Consider the following 14,482-nt stretch of genomic DNA (forward strand, 5'->3'; position numbering starts at 1 on the left):
CAGCCAAGTTTTGAGAAATTCATGGTGGAGGGAGCCCCTAAAAACCCCAGTTTGGACCAATTCATGGTGGAGGGAGCCTCTAACCAGCCCAGTTTGGACCAATTCATGGTGGAGGGAGCCTCTAAACAGCCAAGTTTTGGGAAATTCATGGTGGAGGGAGCCTCTAACCAGCCCAGTTTGGACCAATTCATGGTGGAGGGAGCCTCTAACCAGCCCAGTTTGGACCAATTCATGGTGGAGGGAGCCTCTAAAAAACCCAGTTTGGACCAATTCATGGTGGAGGGAGCCTCTAACCAGCCCAGTTTGGACCAATTAATGGTGGAGGGAGCCTCTAAACAGCCCAGTTTGGACCAATTAATGGTGGAGGGAGCCTCTAAACAGCCAAGTTTTGAGAAATTCATGGTGGAGGGAGCCCCTAAAAACCCCAGTTTGGACCAATTCATGGTGGAGGGAGCCTCTAACCAGCCCAGTTTGGACCAATTCATGGTGGAGGGAGCCTCTAACCAGCCCAGTTTGGACCAATTCATGGTGGAGGGAGCCTCTAAAAAACCCAGTTTGGACCAATTCATGGTGGAGGGAGCCTCTAACCAGCCCAGTTTGGACCAATTAATGGTGGAGGGAGCCTCTAAACAGCCAAGTTTGGACCAATTCATGGTGGAGGGAGCCTCTAAAAAACCCAGTTTGGACCAATTCATGGTGGAGGGAGCCTCTAAACAGCCAAGTTTGGACCAATTCATGGTGGAGGGAGCCTCTAAAAAACCCAGTTTGGACCAATTCATGGTGGAGGGAGCCTCTAACCAGCCCAGTTTGGACCAATTCATGGTGGAGGGAGCCTCTAACCAGCCCAGTTTGGGCAAATTCATGGTGGAGGGAGCCTCTAAACAGCCCAGTTTGGGCAAATTCATGGTGGAGGGAGCCTCTAAACAGCCCAGTTTGGACCAATTAATGGTGGAGGGAGCCTCTAAACAGCCCAGTTTGGACCAATTAATGGTGGAGGGAGCCTCTAAACAGCCAAGTTTTGGGAAATTCATGGTGGAGGGAGACCCTAAAAACCCCAGTTTGGACCAATTCATGGTGGAGGGAGCCTCTAACCAGCCCAGTTTGGACCAATTCATGGTGGAGGGAGCCTCTAACCAGCCCAGTTTGGACCAATTCATGGTGGAGGGAACCTCTAAACAGCCAAGTTTGGACCAATTCATGGTGGAGGGAGCCTCTAAAAACCCCAGTTTGGACCAATTCATGGTGGAGGGAGCCTCTAACCAGCCCAGTTTGGGCAAATTCATGGTGGAGGGAGCCTCTAAGCAGCCCAGTTTGGACCAATTAATGGTGGAGGGAGCCTCTAAACAGCCAAGTTTTGGGAAATTCATGGTGGAGGGAGCCTCTAACCAGCCCAGTTTGGACCAATTCATGGTGGAGGGAGCCTCTAAACAGCCAAGTTTTGGGAAATTCATGGTGGAGGGAGCCTCTAACCAGCCCAGTTTGGACCAATTCATGGTGGAGGGAGCCTCTAACCAGCCCAGTTTGGACCAATTCATGGTGGAGGGAGCCTCTAAAAAACCCAGTTTGGACCAATTCATGGTGGAGGGAGCCTCTAACCAGCCCAGTTTGGACCAATTAATGGTGGAGGGAGCCTCTAAACAGCCCAGTTTGGACCAATTAATGGTGGAGGGAGCCTCTAAACAGCCAAGTTTTGAGAAATTCATGGTGGAGGGAGCCCCTAAAAACCCCAGTTTGGACCAATTCATGGTGGAGGGAGCCTCTAACCAGCCCAGTTTGGACCAATTCATGGTGGAGGGAGCCTCTAACCAGCCCAGTTTGGGCAAATTCATGGTGGAGGGAGCCTCTAAACAGCCCAGTTTGGGCAAATTCATGGTGGAGGGAGCCTCTAAACAGCCCAGTTTGGACCAATTAATGGTGGAGGGAGCCTCTAAACAGCCCAGTTTGGACCAATTAATGGTGGAGGGAGCCTCTAAACAGCCAAGTTTTGGGAAATTCATGGTGGAGGGAGCCTCTAACCAGCCCAGTTTGGACCAATTCATGGTGGAGGGAGCCTCTAACCAGCCCAGTTTGGACCAATTCATGGTGGAGGGAGCCTCTAAAAAACCCAGTTTGGACCAATTCATGGTGGAGGGAGCCTCTAACCAGCCCAGTTTGGACCAATTAATGGTGGAGGGAGCCTCTAAACAGCCAAGTTTGGACCAATTCATGGTGGAGGGAGCCTCTAAAAAACCCAGTTTGGACCAATTCATGGTGGAGGGAGCCTCTAAACAGCCCAGTTTGGGCAAATTCATGGTGGAGGGAGCCTCTATCCAGCCCAGTTTGGACCAATTAATGGTGGAGGGAGCCTCTAAACAGCCCAGTTTGGACCAATTAATGGTGGAGGGAGCCTCTAAACAGCCAAGTTTTGGGAAATTCATGGTGGAGGGAGCCCCTAAAAACCCCAGTTTGGACCAATTCATGGTGGAGGGAGCCTCTAAACAGCCAAGTTTGGACCAATTCATGGTGGAGGGAGCCTCTAAAAAACCCAGTTTGGACCAATTCATGGTGGAGGGAGCCTCTAACTAGCCCAGTTTGGACCAATTAATGGTGGAGGGAGCCTCTAAACAGCCAAGTTTGGACCAATTCATGGTGGAGGGAGCCTCTAAAAAACCCAGTTTGGACCAATTCATGGTGGAGGGAGCCTCTAAACAGCCCAGTTTGGGCAAATTCATGGTGGAGGGAGCCTCTAACCAGCCCAGTTTGGACCAATTAATGGTGGAGGGAGCCTCTAACCAGCCCAGTTTGGGCAAATTCATGGTGGAGGGAGCCTCTAACCAGCCCAGTTTGGACCAATTAATGGTGGAGGGAGCCTCTAAACAGCCAAGTTTGGACCAATTCATGGTGGAGGGAGCCCCTAAAAACCCCAGTTTGGACCAATTCATGGTGGAGGGAGCCTCTAACCAGCCCAGTTTGGACCAATTCATGGTGGAGGGAGCCTCTAACCAGCCCAGTTTGGGCAAATTCATGGTGGAGGGAGCCTCTAAACAGCCCAGTTTGGGCAAATTCATGGTGGAGGGAGCCTCTAAACAGCCCAGTTTGGACCAATTAATGGTGGAGGGAGCCTCTAAACAGCCCAGTTTGGACCAATTAATGGTGGAGGGAGCCTCTAAACAGCCAAGTTTTGGGAAATTCATGGTGGAGGGAGCCTCTAACCAGCCCAGTTTGGACCAATTCATGGTGGAGGGAGCCTCTAACCAGCCCAGTTTGGACCAATTCATGGTGGAGGGAGCCTCTAAAAAACCCAGTTTGGACCATTTCATGGTGGAGGGAGCCTCTAACCAGCCCAGTTTGGACCAATTAATGGTGGAGGGAGCCTCTAAACAGCCAAGTTTGGACCAATTCATGGTGGAGGGAGCCTCTAAAAAACCCAGTTTGGACCAATTCATGGTGGAGGGAGCCTCTAAACAGCCCAGTTTGGGCAAATTCATGGTGGAGGGAGCCTCTATCCAGCCCAGTTTGGACCAATTAATGGTGGAGGGAGCCTCTAAACAGCCCAGTTTGGACCAATTAATGGTGGAGGGAGCCTCTAAACAGCCAAGTTTTGGGAAATTCATGGTGGAGGGAGACCCTAAAAACCCCAGTTTGGACCAATTCATGGTGGAGGGAGCCTCTAAACAGCCCAGTTTGGACCAATTCATGGTGGAGGGAGCCTCTAACCAGCCCAGTTTGGACCAATTCATGGTGGAGGGAACCTCTAAACAGCCAAGTTTGGACCAATTCATGGTGGAGGGAGCCTCTAAAAACCCCAGTTTGGACCAATTCATGGTGGAGGGAGCCTCTAACCAGCCCAGTTTGGGCAAATTCATGGTGGAGGGAGCCTCTAACCAGCCCAGTTTGGACCAATTAATGGTGGAGGGAGCCTCTAAACAGCCAAGTTTTAGGAAATTCATGGTGGAGGGAGCCTCTAACCAGCCCAGTTTGGACCAATTCATGGTGGAGGGAGCCTCTAAACAGCCAAGTTTTGGGAAATTCATGGTGGAGGGAGCCTCTAACCAGCCCAGTTTGGACCAATTCATGGTGGAGGGAGCCTCTAACCAGCCCAGTTTGGACCAATTCATGGTGGAGGGAGCCTCTAAAAAACCCAGTTTGGACCAATTCATGGTGGAGGGAGCCTCTAACCAGCCCAGTTTGGACCAATTAATGGTGGAGGGAGCCTCTAAACAGCCCAGTTTGGACCAATTAATGGTGGAGGGAGCCTCTAAACAGCCAAGTTTTGAGAAATTCATGGTGGAGGGAGCCCCTAAAAACCCCAGTTTGGACCAATTCATGGTGGAGGGAGCCTCTAACCAGCCCAGTTTGGACCAATTCATGGTGGAGGGAGCCTCTAAACAGCCAAGTTTTGGGAAATTCATGGTGGAGGGAGCCTCTAACCAGCCCAGTTTGGACCAATTCATGGTGGAGGGAGCCTCTAACCAGCCCAGTTTGGACCAATTCATGGTGGAGGGAGCCTCTAAAAAACCCAGTTTGGACCAATTCATGGTGGAGGGAGCCTCTAACCAGCCCAGTTTGGACCAATTAATGGTGGAGGGAGCCTCTAAACAGCCCAGTTTGGACCAATTAATGGTGGAGGGAGCCTCTAAACAGCCAAGTTTTGAGAAATTCATGGTGGAGGGAGCCCCTAAAAACCCCAGTTTGGACCAATTCATGGTGGAGGGAGCCTCTAACCAGCCCAGTTTGGACCAATTCATGGTGGAGGGAGCCTCTAACCAGCCCAGTTTGGACCAATTCATGGTGGAGGGAGCCTCTAACCAGCCCAGTTTGGACCAATTAATGGTGGAGGGAGCCTCTAAACAGCCAAGTTTGGACCAATTCATGGTGGAGGGAGCCTCTAAAAAACCCAGTTTGGACCAATTCATGGTGGAGGGAGCCTCTAAACAGCCCAGTTTGGGCAAATTCATGGTGGAGGGAGCCTCTAACCAGCCCAGTTTGGACCAATTAATGGTGGAGGGAGCCTCTAATCAGCCCAGTTTGGACCAATTAATGGTGGAGGGAGCCTCTAAACAGCCAAGTTTTGGGAAATTCACGGTGGAGGGAGCCCCTAAAAACCCCAGTTTGGACCAATTCATGGTGGAGGGAGCCTCTAACCAGCCCAGTTTGGACCAATTAATGGTGGAGGGAGCCTCTAAACAGCCAAGTTTGGACCAATTCATGGTGGAGGGAGCCTCTAAAAAACCCAGTTTGGACCAATTCATGGTGGAGGGAGCCTCTAACCAGCCCAGTTTGGACCAATTAATGGTGGAGGGAGCCTCTAAACAGCCAAGTTTGGACCAATTCATGGTGGAGGGAGCCTCTAAAAAACCCAGTTTGGACCAATTCATGGTGGAGGGAGCCTCTAACCAGCCCAGTTTGGACCAATTCATGGTGGAGGGAGCCTCTAACCAGCCCAGTTTGGGCAAATTCATGGTGGAGGGAGCCTCTAAACAGCCCAGTTTGGGCAAATTCATGGTGGAGGGAGCCTCTAAACAGCCCAGTTTGGACCAATTAATGGTGGAGGGAGCCTCTAAACAGCCCAGTTTGGACCAATTAATGGTGGAGGGAGCCTCTAAACAGTCAAGTTTTGGGAAATTCATGGTGGAGGGAGCCCCTAAAAACCCCAGTTTGGACCAATTCATGGTGGAGGGAGCCTCTAACCAGCCCAGTTTGGACCAATTCATGGTGGAGGGAGCCTCTAACCAGCCCAGTTTGGACCAATTCATGGTGGAGGGAACCTCTAAACAGCCAAGTTTGGACCAATTCATGGTGGAGGGAGCCTCTAAAAACCCCAGTTTGGACCAATTCATGGTGGAGGGAGCCTCTAACCAGCCCAGTTTGGGCAAATTCATGGTGGAGGGAGCCTCTAAGCAGCCCAGTTTGGACCAATTAATGGTGGAGGGAGCCTCTAAACAGCCAAGTTTTGGGAAATTCATGGTGGAGGGAGCCTCTAACCAGCCCAGTTTGGACCAATTCATGGTGGAGGGAGCCTCTAAACAGCCAAGTTTTGGGAAATTCATGGTGGAGGGAGCCTCTAACCAGCCCAGTTTGGACCAATTCATGGTGGAGGGAGCCTCTAACCAGCCCAGTTTGGACCAATTCATGGTGGAGGGAGCCTCTAAAAAACCCAGTTTGGACCAATTCATGGTGGAGGGAGCCTCTAACCAGCCCAGTTTGGACCAATTAATGGTGGAGGGAGCCTCTAAACAGCCCAGTTTGGACCAATTAATGGTGGAGGGAGCCTCTAAACAGCCAAGTTTTGAGAAATTCATGGTGGAGGGAGCCCCTAAAAACCCCAGTTTGGACCAATTCATGGTGGAGGGAGCCTCTAACCAGCCCAGTTTGGACCAATTCATGGTGGAGGGAGCCTCTAACCAGCCCAGTTTGGGCAAATTCATGGTGGAGGGAGCCTCTAAACAGCCCAGTTTGGGCAAATTCATGGTGGAGGGAGCCTCTAAACAGCCCAGTTTGGACCAATTAATGGTGGAGGGAGCCTCTAAACAGCCCAGTTTGGACCAATTAATGGTGGAGGGAGCCTCTAAACAGCCAAGTTTTGGGAAATTCATGGTGGAGGGAGCCTCTAACCAGCCCAGTTTGGACCAATTCATGGTGGAGGGAGCCTCTAACCAGCCCAGTTTGGACCAATTCATGGTGGAGGGAGCCTCTAAAAAACCCAGTTTGGACCAATTCATGGTGGAGGGAGCCTCTAACCAGCCCAGTTTGGACCAATTAATGGTGGAGGGAGCCTCTAAACAGCCAAGTTTGGACCAATTCATGGTGGAGGGAGCCTCTAAAAAACCCAGTTTGGACCAATTCATGGTGGAGGGAGCCTCTAAACAGCCCAGTTTGGGCAAATTCATGGTGGAGGGAGCCTCTATCCAGCCCAGTTTGGACCAATTAATGGTGGAGGGAGCCTCTAAACAGCCCAGTTTGGACCAATTAATGGTGGAGGGAGCCTCTAAACAGCCAAGTTTTGGGAAATTCATGGTGGAGGGAGCCCCTAAAAACCCCAGTTTGGACCAATTCATGGTGGAGGGAGCCTCTAAACAGCCAAGTTTGGACCAATTCATGGTGGAGGGAGCCTCTAAAAAACCCAGTTTGGACCAATTCATGGTGGAGGGAGCCTCTAACTAGCCCAGTTTGGACCAATTAATGGTGGAGGGAGCCTCTAAACAGCCAAGTTTGGACCAATTCATGGTGGAGGGAGCCTCTAAAAAACCCAGTTTGGACCAATTCATGGTGGAGGGAGCCTCTAAACAGCCCAGTTTGGGCAAATTCATGGTGGAGGGAGCCTCTAACCAGCCCAGTTTGGACCAATTAATGGTGGAGGGAGCCTCTAACCAGCCCAGTTTGGGCAAATTCATGGTGGAGGGAGCCTCTAACCAGCCCAGTTTGGACCAATTAATGGTGGAGGGAGCCTCTAAACAGCCAAGTTTGGACCAATTCATGGTGGAGGGAGCCTCTAAAAAACCCAGTTTGGACCAATTCATGGTGGAGGGAGCCTCTAACCAGCCCAGTTTGGACCAATTAATGGTGGAGGGAGCCTCTAACCAGCCCAGTTTGGGCAAATTCATGGTGGAGGGAGCCTCTAAACAGCCCAGTTTGGGCAAATTCATGGTGGAGGGAGCCTCTAAACAGCCCAGTTTGGACCAATTAATGGTGGAGGGAGCCGCTAAACAGCCCAGTTTGGACCAATTCATGGTGGAGGGAGCCTCTAACCAGCAGAGTTGGGGGAAATCAGGGTGGAGGGAGCCTAGTATTAGCAGAATTGTGCAACGCTTATGGTGGATGAGTATGAGGATGCGGAGGAATTGGAGAGGTTGAGTACAGACATGGAGTTTCATGTTGGGGTGCTTTACACAGGTGGGCACAAAAATGACGGCTCTACCCAGTGGTGGTTCATTTTTATCAAAGTGAGCCGGTCGGCACTCTCAGCTGACAGACGGGTGCGCTTGTCAGTGATGATGCCACCGGCTGCACTGAACACCCTCTCAGATAGGACGCTGGCGGCAGGACAGGACAGCACCTCCAAGGCATATAGGGCAAGTTCAAGCCACAGGTCCAACTTCGACACCCAATACGTGTAGGGCGCAGAGGGGTAGGAGAGGACAGGGCTGTGGTCGGAAAGGTATTCCCGCAACATGCGCCTATACTTCTCACGCCTGGTGACACTAGGACCCTCCGTGGCGGCACTTTGGCGAGGGGGTGCCATCAAGGTGTCCCAGACCTTAGACAGTGTGCCCCTCGTTTGTGTGGACCGGTGAGAACTTGGTTGCCTACTGGAGGAACTGCCCTCCCTGCCGCCAACGTCACATGCTGGAAACATCTCCATCATATTCTGCACCAATTGCCTGTGGCAAGCATTGATGCGATTGGCCCTCCCCTCTACCGGAATAAAAGACGAGATGTTGTTTTTATACCGGGGGTCAAGGATAGCAAAGATCCAGTACTGGTTGTCCTCCATGATTTTGACAATACGCTTGTCGGTTGTAAAGCACCCCAACATGAACTCAGCCATGTCTGCCACAGTGTTAGTTGGCATGACTCCTCTGGCCCCACCGGAAAGTTCAATCTCCATTTCCTCCTCATCCTCCATGTCTACCCATCCGCGCTGCAACAATGGGACGATTCGAAGTTGCCCGGAAGCCTCCTGTATCACCATCACATCATCGGACAACTCTTCTTCCTCCTCCTCCTCCTCCTCCTCCTCCATTAAACGCAGTGAAGCGGACAGATGTGTGGACCTACTCTCCAGCTGTGACGGATCGGATGCTATCCCTAACTCCTCTGTGTGATCTGAGTTATCCCTGATGTCAATCAGGGATTCTCTCAGAACACACAAGAGCGGGATTGTAAGGCTCACCATCGCATCCTCAGAGCTCACCCTCCTTGTGGACTCCTCAAAGACCCGTAGGATGTCACAAAGGTCTCTCATCCATGGCCACTCATGGATGTGAAACTGAGGCAGCTGACTTAGTGGCACCCTAGGGTTTTGTAGCTGGTATTCCATCAAAGGTCTCTGCTGCTCAACCACTCTATTCAACATCTGAAACGTTGAGTTCCAGCGTGTGGGGACGTCGCACAAAAGCCGGTGTTGTGGCACATGCAGGCGTTGCTGGAGAGATTTTAAGCTAGCAGCGGCTACTGTCGACTTGCGAAAGTGGGCGCACATGCGCCGCACTTTCACCAGTAGCTCTGGAACATTGGGGTAGCTCTTTAGGAAACGTTGCACCACTAGGTTGAAGACGTGGGCCAGGCATGGAACATGTTGGAGTCCGGCAAGCTCCAGAGCTGCTACCAGGTTCCGGCCGTTATCACAAACGACCATGCCTGGGCCCAGGTGCAGCGGCTCAAACCATATTGCCGTCTCATCGAGGAGGGCATCCCTCACCTCGGAGGCAGTGTGCTGTCTGTCCCCCAAGCTGATCAGCTTCAGCACAGCCTGCTGACGTCTACCAACGCCAGTGCTGCAACGTTTCCAGCTCGTAGCTGGGGTCAATCTAACAGCGGAGGAGGAGGCGGTGGCGGAGGAGGAGGCGGTGGCGGAGGAGGAGGCGGTAGAGGAGGAGGAGGAGGGGGGTGTTCTTCTCGTGTCCCTGCCAGGAATGTTAGGCGGGGAGACGAGGTACACCGGGCCAGTTTGGGAAGCAGTCCCAGCCTCAACTACATTCACCCAGTGTGCCGTCAGTGAAATGTAGCGTCCCTGTCCGCATGCACTTGTCCACGCGTCGGTGGTCAAGTGGACCTTTGTGCAAAGCGCGGAACTAAGGGCCCGCCTGATGTTGAGTGACACGTGCTGGTGCAAGGCGGGGACGGCACACCGGGAGAAGTAGTGACGGCTAGGGACGGCATAGCGAGGTGCCGCAGTTGCCATCAGGTCCAGGAAGGCGGGAGTTTCAACAAGCCGGAACGCCAACATCTCCTGGGCCAGCAGTTTAGCGATGTTGGCGTTCAAGGCTTGCGCGTGTGGGTGGTTAGCATTGTATTTCTGCCGCCGCTCCAATGTCTGAGAGATGGTGGGTTGTTGTAAAGAAGCGCCTGATGGTGCCTTTGATGGTGCAGGACAAGGAGATAAGACAGGACCAGGGGAGGATGAGGTAGAAGTCAACAAAGTGGCGGAGGCAGATGAAGTGGTGTCCTGGCTCGTCCTCTGGAGTGCATCGCCAGCACAGTCAGCAGTGGCAGTGGCAGAGGCAGAGGCAGTGGCAGAGGCAGTGGCAGTGGCGTGAACGGCAGGCGGCCTTTGTCCTGCCGTTGCTGCCTGCCACTGATTCCAGTGCTTGGATTCCAAATGACGGCGCATTGAAGTGGTGGACAGGTTGCTCTTCTCAGAGCCCCTAATCAATTTCGAGAGGCAAATTGTGCAGACAACACTATATCTGTCCTCGGCGCATTCCTTGAAAAAACTCCACACCTTCGAGAAACGTGCCCTCGAGGTGGGAGTTTTTCGGGGCTGGGTACGAACTGGAACATCTTGGGAGATTCCGGGTGTGGCCTGGCTTCGCCTAAGCTGCTGACCTCTGCCTCTGCCTCTAGCTACCCTTTTTGGTGCTGCACCTGCCTCAACATCCACACTACTTTCCCCGCTTGACATCCCCCCTGTCCAGGTCGGGTCAGTGTCCTCATCATCCACCACTTCCTCTTCCAACTCCTGTCTCATCTCCTCCTCCCGCACAATGCGCCGGTCAACTGGATGCCCTGACGGCAACTGCGTCACATCATCGTCGATGAGGGTGGGTTGCTGGTCATCCACCACCAAATCGAACGGAGATGGAGGAGACTCTAGTGTTTGAGCATCTGGACACAGATGCTCCTCTGTTAGGTTCGTGGAATCGTGACGTGGAGAGGCAGGTTGAGGGACAATGAAAGGAGCGGAGAACAGCTCTGGGGAGCAGGGACAGTTTGGGTTATTGTTCTGTAAAGCTTCGGAATTTTGGGAGGAAGGAAGACAAGACTGTTGGGTAATAGGAGGAGAGGAGGCAGAGTCTGACTGGCTGCTGGACAATGTGCTGTAAGCGTTCTCTGACAGCCATTGCAAGACCTGTTCCTGGTTCTCGGGCCTACTAAGGTTTGTACCCTGCAGTTTAGTTAATGTGGCAAGCAACCCTGGCACTGTGGAGTGGCGCAATGTTTGCTGCCCCACAGGAGTAGGCACGGGACGCCCTGTGGCTTCACTGCTACCTTGCTCCCCAGAACCATTCCCCCGACCTCGCCCACGGCCTCGTCCACGTCCCTTTCCGGGAGCCTTGCGCATTTTGAATTCCTAGTTAGAAATTGGCACTGTATACCAGTAGTAAAAATTGTGGGTGCACGTAACCCCAATATATTCTTTGAATTACCAGTCAGAAACTGGCACTATATGGCAGTAGCAAGAAATGAGGGTATTTGTATTCCCAATATATTCTTTGAATTCCCAGTCAGACAATGGCACTGTATACCAGTAGTAAAAATTGTGGGTGCACGTAACCCCAATATATTCTTTGAATTACCAGTCAGAAACTGGCACTATATGGCAGTAGCAAGAAATGAGGGTATTTATAATCCCAATATATTCTTTGAATTCCCAGTCAGACAATGGCACTGTATACCAGTAGTAAAAATTGTGGGTGCACGTAACCCCAATATATTCTTTGAATTACCAGTCAGAAACTGGCACTATATGGCAGTAGCAAGAAATGAGGGTATTTATAACCCCAATATATTCTTTGAATTCCCAGTCAGACAATGGCACTGTATACCAGTAGTAAAAATTGTGGGTGCACGTAACCCCAATATATTCTTTGAATTACCAGTCAGAAACTGGCACTATATGGCAGTAGCAAGAAATGAGGGTATTTGTATTCCCAATATATTCTTTGAATTCCCAGTCAGACAATGGCACTGTATACCAGTAGTAAAAATTGTGGGTGTATATAGCCCCAATTCTATTGCTAGGGGACTTGCAGGGTATTTCTGGGGTGAAGGTGGGGGGGCACACCGTTGGAACGGGTATTGGGGTATATATCGGGTATACGGGAATACACTGACAGTGTATTCCATTCAGGATCCTGGGAAAGCTGGGTTGCGGCGATTGAGCCCGTAAGTGCCACGTTACACTGACAAGCTTCTCCCTGGAATTTAGCTCTTACAAGAGCTGTTGTGTTTGTCTTCTCCTTCCTATCCTAGCCTGTCCCTGCCTACCCAGAATCTAAGCCCTAGCTAGCTGGACGGAAACCTCCGTCCTCGGTGAATTGCAAGCTCAGAATGACGCGAACCTGGGCGGCGCTGTTCTTTTAAATTAGAGGTCACATGTTTTCGGCAGCCAATGGGTTTTGCCTACTTTTCTCAACGTCACCGGTGTCGTAGTTCCTGTCCCACCTACCCTGCGCTGTTATTGGAGCAAAAAAGGCGCCAGGGAAGGTGGGAGGGGAATCGAGTAATGGCGCACTTTACCACGCGGTGTTCGATTCGATTCGAACATGCCGAACAGCCTAATATCCGATCGATCATGAGTTCGATAGAACACTGTTCGCTCATCTCTGATAGATAGATAGATAGATAGATAGATAGATAGATAGATAGATAGATAGATAGATAGATAGATAGATAGATGAATGGATAGATACTGTAGATAGATAGATAGATAGATAGATAGATAGATAGATAGATAGATAGATAGATAGATAGATAGATAGATGATAGATAGATAGATAGATACTGTAGATAGATAGATACTGTAGATAGATAGATAGATAGATAGATAGATAGATAGATAGATAGATAGATAGATAGATAGATAGATAGGTTTTCGGCAGCCAATGGGTTTTGCCTACTTTTCTCAACGTCACCGGTGTCGTAGTTCCTGTCCCACCTACCCTGCGCTATTATTGGAGCAAAAAAGGCGCCAGGGAAGGTGGGAGGGGAATCGAGTAATGGCGCACTTTACCACGCGGTGTTCGATTCGATTCGAACATGCCGAACAGCCTAATATTCGATCGAACATGAGTTCGATAGAACACTGTTCGCTCATCTCTAATAGATAGATAGATAGATAGATAGATAGATAGATAGATAGATAGATAGATAGATAGATGATGAATGGATAGATACTGTAGATAGATAGATAGATAGATAGATAGATAGATAGATAGATAGATAGATGATAGATAGATAGATAGATAGATAGATAGATAGATAGATAGGAGATAGATAGATAGATAATGGATGGATGGATAGACATATACGATAGATAGATAGATAGATAGATAGATAGATATGGTTATAGATTTTATTTTCCTTTCTGACTATGAATAAAATACAAGAACTATAGTGAGTACTGACACAACTGGAACACTACAAGAAAGGGAGTAGAGTTGATAAAGTGTACACTGTAGCATTATACTGTATGGTATTTACTATAAATCTGTAGGGTGTCTGACAACCTCAGTGAGATCTATAGAAACATCCGGCATCTGTCATATTGGCAGGAGATAAAGATAACTCAGGAGAGATTGAAGAGAATATCAGAAATGAATCTTTTCAGGGACATCTTTTTATTTCCGGCACATACAGTGTTATATAACATGGAAGTCGATGTGGAAATCCAGGTCTAATATCTGGAGATTCCTCCCTCTTGGTGAGTACATTTTGTTTGTGGCCTACATGTTCCAAGAAGTGTTAATGGTTCTCTGAGCAATGTTTTCCATCCTGTCATAGACACAACAGCTGAAGGATTCTAAGTAAAATCTTTCTCAAGATCTTTAGGACAAAGAAGTGACATCATAGCTCCTGCCTCCTCCCTGGAACCAGAAAATCTTGGTAGGAAAAAAAAAATTAAAAAAAATTGGTATAAAAAGCATAAAAATAAAAAAAAAAACTTTCTAACTCTTATTCAAGTTGTCGTAGTCAAACTGGAGTAACCTCTGTACAAGTTGTGCACATTATATAAGGCGTAGAAGTCAACTCCTTACAAAGCTGATGAAAGTGAAGGAAGTAGAATTCCTGAGCAAACAAAGAAACAGGAAAATCTGAAGAGGAAACCAAGTGCGTCACAGGGCCGAGAGCTCCAGAGCTACTGGTGTCCACTGCCTCAACACGGGAGTACTGTCGGCCACCTCAAATGAAACTCCTCTATCTCATAGGTAAGAAATATGGGACTGGGACTTCCTTATCACCTTGTACCTGCCATGTAGGTCTTGAGTCAGGTCAGTCTTCTACTAGACGTCTTTCCAATGGATGTAACTTATTGGGACGTTGAAAGGCGACTTAGTGGTCACTTGGGATGTGCAATGTATCCCAGCTCCACGTATGAAAAGCAATCATTTTTTCGGTTTTCTTAGACATTTGGTATGGGATGATATGATAGAAAAATCATACAATTATACTTATATGTACAGTTATGTTTTTATTTTTTATCGATTTTCTATGTTTTCTAATTTGGTGTAAGTAGAACAACCAGGACATTTACCTTAACAGCAAATGCCCACTAGGCCAT

General features: G+C 49.6%; 1 protein-coding gene across 1 annotated transcript in view; it reads left to right on the top strand.

Annotated features, from left to right (window-relative positions):
• The first annotated feature begins 13,965 nt into the window (after positions 1-13,965).
• The window catches only part of ADGRL4 (adhesion G protein-coupled receptor L4), a 121,654-nt gene continuing 121,137 nt past the window's right edge, over positions 13,966-14,482 (top strand). Inside the window, 3 exon segments of the mRNA XM_075287037.1 lie at positions 13,966-13,999; positions 14,002-14,079; positions 14,082-14,129. Of these exon segments, the coding sequence (XP_075143138.1) occupies positions 13,966-13,999; positions 14,002-14,079; positions 14,082-14,129 (160 nt within the window).

Source organism: Leptodactylus fuscus, chromosome 9, assembly GCF_031893055.1.
Source record: "Leptodactylus fuscus isolate aLepFus1 chromosome 9, aLepFus1.hap2, whole genome shotgun sequence".
NCBI lineage: Eukaryota > Metazoa > Chordata > Amphibia > Anura > Leptodactylidae > Leptodactylus > Leptodactylus fuscus.